The sequence below is a fragment of the Pipistrellus kuhlii genome, unplaced genomic scaffold (genome assembly GCF_014108245.1).
Source record: "Pipistrellus kuhlii isolate mPipKuh1 unplaced genomic scaffold, mPipKuh1.p scaffold_m20_p_20, whole genome shotgun sequence".
NCBI classification, from domain to species: domain Eukaryota; kingdom Metazoa; phylum Chordata; class Mammalia; order Chiroptera; family Vespertilionidae; genus Pipistrellus; species Pipistrellus kuhlii.
Window position 1 is genome coordinate 13,041,371 of NW_023425516.1, and position 8,837 is coordinate 13,050,207.

General features: G+C 57.4%; 2 protein-coding genes across 2 annotated transcripts in view; one reads left to right on the forward strand and one right to left on the reverse strand.

The window, feature by feature from the left end:
- The window catches only part of MED15 (mediator complex subunit 15), a 74,882-nt gene that overhangs the window by 54,526 nt on the left and 11,519 nt on the right, over window positions 1–8,837 (forward strand). The window lies entirely within an intron of this gene.
- LOC118725598 (coiled-coil domain-containing protein 74B) lies at window positions 282–5,006 on the reverse strand. The gene is made up of 8 exons (XM_036449570.2): window positions 4,748–5,006; window positions 3,674–3,718; window positions 2,704–2,763; window positions 1,693–1,846; window positions 898–1,084; window positions 748–824; window positions 612–668; window positions 282–501 (listed from the first exon to the last, which is right to left on the reverse strand). Exons 1-8 carry the CDS (start codon window positions 5,004–5,006, stop codon window positions 363–365), a joined length of 978 nt encoding a protein of 325 aa, XP_036305463.1. The 3' UTR covers window positions 282–362.

Sequence of the window (8,837 nt, forward strand, 5' to 3'; positions counted from 1 at the left end):
ACATAAGCTTGTTTCCAGGGCGCTGGCTGCAGCGCCCTCTCCCCACCCCCATTTCAGGGCGCAGAGCTGGGGCCTCGCGGGGCAGCAGCGCCTGGCAGCCAGCGAGGGACTAGACTCAGGCCTGGGAGAAACAAGGTTTATTCTTCAACAGGTGAAGTAATACTTTAACACTTTCTTGTGTAAATGCAGGATAGCAAAATGCTGAGCAAGAAAATAAACATTTTCAGTTCTCAGACCAAGGACTTTATGTGCCGTGAGTTTGGTTCATGTGGAGTTTTTTGGGAATGCTGCCTAGAGAGGGTGTGTCCCCAGCTGTGACCTGGGCCTGGCCGGGACCTCCGTGCGCACTGCTCGGGCGGCGCTCAGAGCACCGAGCGGTGCAGCCGCCGGTTCTGCACCACCTGCAGCCTCTTCTGCCGCTCGGCGAAGTTATTCTTCAGGGTCTGCTTCAGGGCGGGCAGGATGGCGCGCTCCGACACGGGAATGGGGCTCAGGATCAGGCTGGCAGGGGCAGAGGGCAGGGCGGGCAGCGGAGCCAGGGCTTCCTTTCTGCTGTGCCCCGCCCCTTCCTCCTCGCAGGTGCCCCACCCGCTGTGCGCCCCCGGACTCACCATTTCCTAGAGACACCCTTGCTGGCCACCTTGGGGAGCTGCGCAGCCTCCTGGTCGCTGGGGAAGGAGGGAGCAGTGAGCCCTGCACAGCCAAGGCCCCTGCTGAGTGGGGGCAAGAGCCCCACCGGGCACTCACTGAGAACTCGGGTCAGCCTCAGGGCCAGCCTGGGATGGCCTCTGGGTCCTTTCCAGGAGAGACTTGAGGTGCTGCAGCTGGAAGACGGGAGGAGGCGTGGTGGCCGGGGCTGCAGAGCCGCCAGGGCTGCGCCCCAGCCCCGAGCCTCACCTCTTGGGCCTGCAGGAGGTTGGCGTTCCACAGCTGGCGGATGACCACCTCACACTGCTGGAGCGAGCTGGGTTTGCGCAAGTGGGGGGGCAGGTTCATCAGGCGGGGCGCCCCCGTCACCTGCTTGCTCTTGTGCTGGCTGCCTGCCCCCGAGATGGCCTCTGAATTCAAAGTCTCCACTTCTTCTCTGAAACGGTCAGTGCAGCAGCCCAGAGGTGGCCTGCCTCACCAGCTCTTGGGGCAGCGGCCTGGCTGCCTTCTGCTGACCAGGGTGCAGTGGTGGGGGGGGGCGGTCTCTGGGGCCAGGGATTTGGGCCCATCTCTTCCTCCCCTCACAAGGTGCACATGCGTGGTTCAAGCTGTCCTGGCCCCAAACTTGGTAGGACTGATCAGGAGGGAATCTAAGGACTGTGCAGAGAGAAGCAGGAGCCTGTCCTGCTGGCTGTACTCCTTGGGGGACAATGGGGTCCCTTTTCTGGTGCCAAGGACAGACTCCCTGCTGCTTCCTAGGGAAGTTCCAAAACCTGGGTGTCCTGCTGACTGTGCCTTCCAATGGCCAAGTGAGCTTCCCAGGTGGAGCCTGCCAACCTGACTCTCTGCCTGGTGAAAGGCAAGCTTGTTTGGAGGCCAAATTCTTTTGAGAAAATGGTTAGGGCTGCTGCTGGCCCCTCCTGTGGGCTCAGGTCAGCACAGGGGCCCTGTAGGACCCCCAGCTTAGTTCATGCTGGAGGCCAGCCCATTGGGAAGGCAAAGCAATGGGCTGGTTCCAGGTTGTGGACCTCCTGAACGCCTTACTTGGAGGGCCTCTGTGCCCCGGCGGCTTTGTCCAGCTTGCTGCCGTGAAGCTGGGGAGCAGCTGGAGTCTTCTCTTCCAGGTCCGTCTTCTGGGGACCGTCAGGTTTCGAGTCTTGCTTCTTGGAGTTGAGCCTGGCCTTGTTTTGAGAGGCCGCTGCGGGTCAGACCCAGACGGGGCCAGTTACTGCGGGCATCGAGCATTTGTGCCCAAGGCCTCCAGGGTCGGCTGTGTGTGTGCCCAAGGAGCCCCCGCCCCCTGCCTCAGTTTCCTCCTGGAAGGGTAGATGGTAGCAGAGCCTCCTGCTGGAAAACAGGAAGGAGGATCTGAGGATGAAGCCTGTGGGCGGAGCCTCCTGAGTGCTCTGACAACTGGGACAGGGCCAGTCTCCCGGCTTCCAAAACTGCCGCGGCTGGGGTGGCCCTGCCGCTGTCCCCTGACTAAAGCAGAACCCCATTTGGGACAAAACGAAACTGGATGAGAGGGCCCAGTCCAGCCGCACAGATTTACTTTCCCAGAACAAGACCCACGGGCTGCCTGGTTCCTACTGAGAGCTGGGCCGCTCCCGACAAGCAGGTCTGGCCTCTCGGAGGCGGTGTGGGGAGGAGGCTCTCCGTGCTGCAAAGGATGCCGGGCCCTCGGACCTGCATCCTGCCTGCTCTGCGGGATGCTACAGCGAGCAGCCTGCTCCCCTCGTCCCTGGGAGACCCCACAGCGAGGCTGTCAGTGAGTCTGCCCACACCCGCTCCCAGGGGGCTGCGGTGGGACCTGTGCGCCTCGTTGACATCTGTTTCTGCAGCCTCCCTTCCCCTGGCTGACCCACAGCCCGCCCCGCCCACCTCAGCTCACCTTCTGGTGGCTTCAGCTCACCACACCCTCCTTGGCTCCCTTTAGCTGCCCCTTAACCCTCCAGTCCGTGGGGCCTGGCAAAGGCACCATCTCCCCACCCCCAGGGCTGCCTCACCGTGGGCACTTGCCCTCCCCCAGGCGCACGGAGGTGCTGGCAGGCTCACCTGCCGTCACTGAGGATGGGATCGGCTTTGTGGGCTGAAAGCTGGAGTTGGTGATGCTGCCTGTGGACAAACAGGCAGGGCTCAACCCACGATGGCAGCAATTATGTTCCACTCTCCCCAGCAGCTTCTGCACAGCAAGAAGCCGGCCCTCCTGCGCCCACCTCCCGGCCTTGCAGGCCCTGGGCCCAGGCATCATGCAGAGCCCTCCCCGATGCTCTGGAGGCAGCCCCAGATCTAGCCGGTGCCTGAGGGAGCCAAGGCCACAAAGAAGGGGGCTTGGGGCCTTAGAAGCAGGCAGGTCCTGAAGGCATATAACCCCCCCTGCTGTCCCTTCAGGTACCGCGCCCCCCTCCCAAAAAAAAACACACACACTGCAGGCCTGGGGCCCCTAAATGGGCGTCACTGTGTGTCTGGGACAGTTCACTGGAGCTGCACTGCCCCACTAAAGTCGGGCCCCCATGTCTCATTCTCTGTGTGTCCCAGGAAGAAAGCCTTGGCAGGCACCCCCAGACTGGAGCACTCAAGGCTGGCACCACTCATCACCACTCAGTGTCAGGCCTGGCCCCAAATGTTAGGGGGGAGAACAAGCCCAAAGCCACAGAACTGGGCTCGGCTCCCCGGCATTTCAGAGGGACACAGGAGTAGGCCGGAGCAGCAGCCAAGTGAAAGAGCTCACCGAGGCAGTGAGGCTGGGGAAGGCAGGGGCGGGCCTGGGCACCCCCACTGGCAGCTCTGCCCACTGACCCTACTGTTCAGACCTCAGGCCTTGGGCTCCCTGAGAGTGGCACCTTCTGTGCTTGTCACCCAGACCACGGCTGGGTGCAGTGGTGTCTGTCTGCCCAGATCCTCCAGGACCCCTCACCACTGGGACAGTGCATGGGCCCCCGCAGCTGGGTGGGCACGGGCAGTCTAGAGGGGCTGCTCTTGGCAGTGGTGACTTCCCCTCAGGCACTGTAGGCCTCAGCCTTACCTCTCCTATGTGACTTCTGGTTCATTATTAGCTTGTAATGGAGATCTGGAAGCAAGCACATGTTCTCGTCATTTCCACAGCCGTAGCCATTTGAGAGACGCTTGGTTTGCCCTGCCCACCCTCTCTCCGCCGAGTCCCCAGGGGCCTCAGGGACCCTGCCCCGGGACCAAGCCTTTGCCTTGGGCACCTTAGGGTGGGAATGCCTCTGGCTGCTCCCTGAGCCAAACCCCAAATCCCACCCTTCATCCATGACGTCTACAGGCACCCTCTGCCGGGAGGTTGCGGGGGGCTTGGTTCCCAGGGTAGAGGGATGAGTCTAGGAGGCCCTGGCCATGGATGAGCAGATGTAGTCAGTGCTGCAACCAAGTGCCCAAGACACCGCTGATATCAGGGAGGGATGGGGGTGAGACGCAGGAAGACGAGGAGAGCTAAGGTGTGAGGAAGGCCAGAGAGAGGGGCGGGGTCCCATGGTGGAGGCCTCAAGTTCTGCTTCAGGCCTAGCCCAGGGGGCGAGGAGCCTCGAGGGGTGTGAAACTAGGAAGTGGGCCTGCCCTGAGGAGACACAAGGGCACAGGGTCCCAGATGTCTGGGGAGAGGCGGGATGGAGTCAGAGATCCTTCTGGGCCAACATGTCTGCCCTTGAGCTGGGTGTGCTTAGTGTGTGCAAGTTCACTGAGCTACTCTTGAGGGTATGTTTTACTTCTCTAAAGAGTTAAAATGGGGTGGGCCTGGCCCTGCCGGCAGAAAAGAGGGCTGACCCGGTGACTGTGGGAAATGATGCAGCCAGACCCGCCCGGACCAGGAGGCCACCTTTTGGGAAGACCCATAGCTGGGGGGGAGGACTGGGGGGCTGGTCTGGGGTAGGGAACCTGAGCTCTTACTTGGTAGGACTCGGGGTGGGCTTGCTGCCCTGAGGCCTCCCTAAACCTTTCGTGTTCCAGCTCCACGTACCGCTTTGGCGCTGAGGACAGGTACTAGGGAGGCAGGTCTCCCTGTCTCTCCGGCCCCACCGCGGGGGTGGGGATGGGAATGGGGGGGAAGGGGGCGCGGTGACCGGCCGCCCCCTGGACTCACCCTTGTTCTCCCGCTTCAGGTGTTCAATCTCCTCGTGGAGTTTGACCAGCGTCTCCGAGTGCTGCTGCTGCAGGAACTGCAGGCTCTTCTCCAGGTCCACCACCCGCTTCTGCGCCTCGCTGAGCCCGAGCTGCGCCACCTGCTGCCCCAGGAGGTGGAGGACCCCGGACGAGCGGTGGCGCTGGCGCTGGGCGCCCCGGGAGCCCGGGGTCTCCGAGCTGGGGGGCGGCTGCCCGACCGCCACCCCTGTGGAGCTCATGTCGCCGCCGCCGCCGCCGCTCCTCCCCTCGGTGGCCGGGCAGCCCCGGCCTAGTGCCGCGTCGCCATAGAAACGGGCGCGCCCTGCGAGGGGGCGTGGCGTCAGTGGGCGTGGCGAGGAGCGCGGTGGGCGGGGCCTGGGTTCTCATTCTGCCGGGGGCGTGGAACGCAGCTTAAAAGGAACCCGCCCGCGGCCGGCTCGGCGCAGTGGGCAGAGCCTTGGCCTGCGGGCTGCAGGGCCCCGGGTTCCAACGTGCCTCAGGTGCAGGCTACATCCCCAGCCGCCCTGGTTCTGGTCCGGGTGCCTACGGGAGATGTGTCTCTCCCCCTCCCCTTCCATTCTTATCCTGGGTGAGGATTAACAAAAGAAAGGAGCTCAGGAAGGAGGCCTCCCGAAACAGTTACCCAGAAGATCTTAATAGAATGCTGGTCAGCAGTTTTCCAGGTGTGTCCTTTCAGGGTTGCGGTCTGCACTTGATTGGCTGGCGTCAGGGCAGGGGTGGGGTGGGTCATCATTCAATGCAGCTGGTGCTGAGGTCAGCCTGGGATGCTGAGGTCAGCCTGGGATGGTTTTGTTGCTTCTCTGGAACTGAAACATAGCGGCGGAACAGTCTGAGTCACAGTAAGAAGCCGGGTCCTGGGTCGGGGAGTCATGTTGAAGGCTGCAGGGACGGCAGCAGGTGTTTGACCGGTGGAGTCAGACCAGACCTGGTTCAACAACCTCGGTACTTGGGTTCTGGCTAGGAAAGAATTCAAAGCCAAGAACCCAACTGTAAGAGTCAATTGGGTGAGTTATAGAAGTAGAAAAAGTAATTCCTTGAAGAAATGGGTTTAGGCAACAAGTTACAGAGGTAAAGCAAGGGCCCTTGGAGCTGGGGAGTGAGGAAGCTGATGGTGAAGTGCCTGGGGGTGGGGGTGGGGGCGGAAGAGAGAGGGAATGGAAAGGGGAAGGTGCCCTCCTTGACTTTACCATTCTTAGTTCTTTATGGCTTCTAGGCCCTTAGCAATGGGTGATCCTGCCTATTGTATCCCCAGTACAGCTGAGGGTGCACATAGTAGGTGGCTATTTCACAGTTGATGGATGTGTGGGCAAAATAGAGCACTTCATTTTTGCTTTAAAAAATATATTTTTATTGCCAAAACCAGTTTGGGTCAGTGGATAGAGTGTTGGTCTGCCAACTGAAAAGTCCCAGGTTCGATTCCAGTCAAGGGCATGTACATTTGTTGCAGGCACATTCCTGGTGAGGGGTGTGCACGAGGCAGCTGTTCGATGATTCTCATAGATGTTTCTAGCTCTCTATACCTCTCCCTTCCTCTCTGAAATCAATAATATATTCAGAGAGGAAGGGAGAGGGAGAATAAACATCAATGAGAATAATTGATTGTTTGCCTCCTGTGTGCCCCACACTAGGGATCAAGCCTGCAACCCAGACATGTGCCCTGACTGGGAATTGAACCATGACCTCTTGGTTCAGAGGTTGACACTCAACCACTGAGCCACGCCAGCTGGGCTCATTTGTGCTTTTGAGCGTGCTGGAGAGGGTTTTCAGGTGAAGAAAGAGAGCGAGAGAGAAATGTGGACAGGAAGGTTGTGCATGGAGATGGTCAAGGGGACGATACCCCATCCTTGTGGGCAGGGATGGACTTCCATCATGGGGAGCAGAAGAGGGGTGTAGTGGGGAAATGGTGCCACTGACACCTGACCCCAGGCCATCATCTTCTGGTCGGCAAACTGCGGTTTGCGAGCCACATGCGGCTCTTTAGTCCCTTGAGTGTGGCTCTTCCACAAAATACCACGTGTGGGAGCGCACATACATTGCGATTGAAACTTTGTGGCCCACACCCAGAAGTCGGTTTTCGGCCCTCAAAAAGAAATTTCAATCATGTACTGTTGCTATTTGGCCCTGTTGACTAATGAATTTGCCGACCACTGTCCTGGGATGTTCGGATCTCTTCTCTTGACTTAATGAGTCTGGTAATAAAAACTAGTAATCTGCCGAAACCGGTTTGGCTAAGTGGATACAGGTGTCTTCAAACTACGGCCCTCGGGCCACATGCGGCCCGCAGAGGAGTCTGATCCGGCCCGCCAGGTTTTTTAGGCAGTGAGCGCAGCCGAGGTGTTACAGTAGGAATTAGTAGTTTATATAGTCCGGCCCTCCAGCTCTCTGAGGGACCGTGATCTGGCCCCCACTTTAAAAAGTTTGAGGACCCCTGGCAGAGCGTCAACCTGCGGACTGAGGGTCCCAGGTTCGATTCTGGTCAAGGGCATGTACATTGGTTGCAGGCACATCCCCATAGGGGGTGTGCAGGAGGCAGCTGGTCAATGTTTCTCTCTCATCGATGTTTCTAGCTCTCTATCCCTCTCCTTTCCTCTCTGTAAGAAATCAATAAAATATATTTTAAAAGAAACAAACCCCCCCCCCCCCCCCCCCCCCCCCGTAATCTGTCAATGCTCAAGCCAGCCTGACGAGATGCTCATGTGGGCTAAGTGCACAGTTCAGTTCCCAGCTGCATGTGACCCTCAGCTTCCAGAAGGCACAGAAAGTACACTTGTTCCAGAATCTCCAGGTTTTTGTGTTTTGTCTTGTTTTTGTTTTTTGTTTTTTTCTGTTATAGGAGACTGACATATTGCAGAACAGAAAGCAAAGTTCTCACAGCTTAGACCAGGTGTGGGGAACATCTGGCCCATGGGCTGAAAGAGGCTCTTGAAATCATGTGACCTGGCCCTGTCAAGGCATTAGGGGTGAATTACTTAAATGTTTGGCAAATATAGCAGGCTAATTTATTATGATCTTTTACGTCTTTATTGTTGAGAGTATTACAGTTGTCCCCCTTTCTTCCTCCCCTTTGCCCCCCTCCACTCAGTTCCCACCCCAGGCCTTCACCACCCTATTGTCTGTGTCCATAAGTAAGATCTTCGGTTAATCTCTTCCCACACCCTCCTCCCCCCTTCCCTCTGAGATTCCTCAGTCTGTTCTATGCTTCTATGCCTCTGGTTCTATTTTATTCACCAGTTTATTTTGTTCATTAGATTTCTTGTTAATTTATTTTGATATTTTGATTATTGATAGATATTTGTTGCCATTTTATCTATATATTTTAAATTTTATTTTTATTGATTTCAGAGAGGAAAGGAGAAGAGGGAATATAGAAACATCAATGATGAGAATCACTGATCGGCTGCCTCATGCATGCCTCCCACAGATGATTGAGCCAGCAACCCTGGCACATGCCCTTGACCGGAATCGAACCCAGGACCCTTCAGTCTGACGTTCTATCCACTGAGCCAAACTGGCCAGGGGTGTTACCATTTTATTGTTCATGTTTTTTCCCTCCTCCCCTTCTTCCTCCTCCTTGTTCTCTTCCTCCTCCCTTCAACATTTCATATAATACTGTTTTTGTGGTGAACTCCTTTAGCTTATTACTCAGCCTCTCATCATCTGAGCTGGGCACTCTAGGTTAGTGGTCACCAACTGGTGATCTGTGAGGTCTGAGAGGTTGGCAACCACTGCTCTACGGTGCCTCTATGTGGGCTGTGTGTACAGTCTTGTAGTTGAGCCTTGATTGCTGTTGGTGCCTCTAGGAGTTGACCTCCAGGCCAATTGGCTTTGAGGACCAGCTGCAAAGACAGTGGGAGAGCTGCTATGCAGGAGGCGAGGCCTGGCTGTGAAGCAAGGCAGGCTGGTGATAGTGCTGATCTTGGGCCTTTTATTTTTTTAAATATATTTTATTAATTTTTTACAGAGAGGAAGAGAGAGGGAGAGCGAGCTAGAAACGTCGATCAGCTGCCTCCTGCACATCTCCTGCTGGAGATGTGCCTGCAACCAAGGTA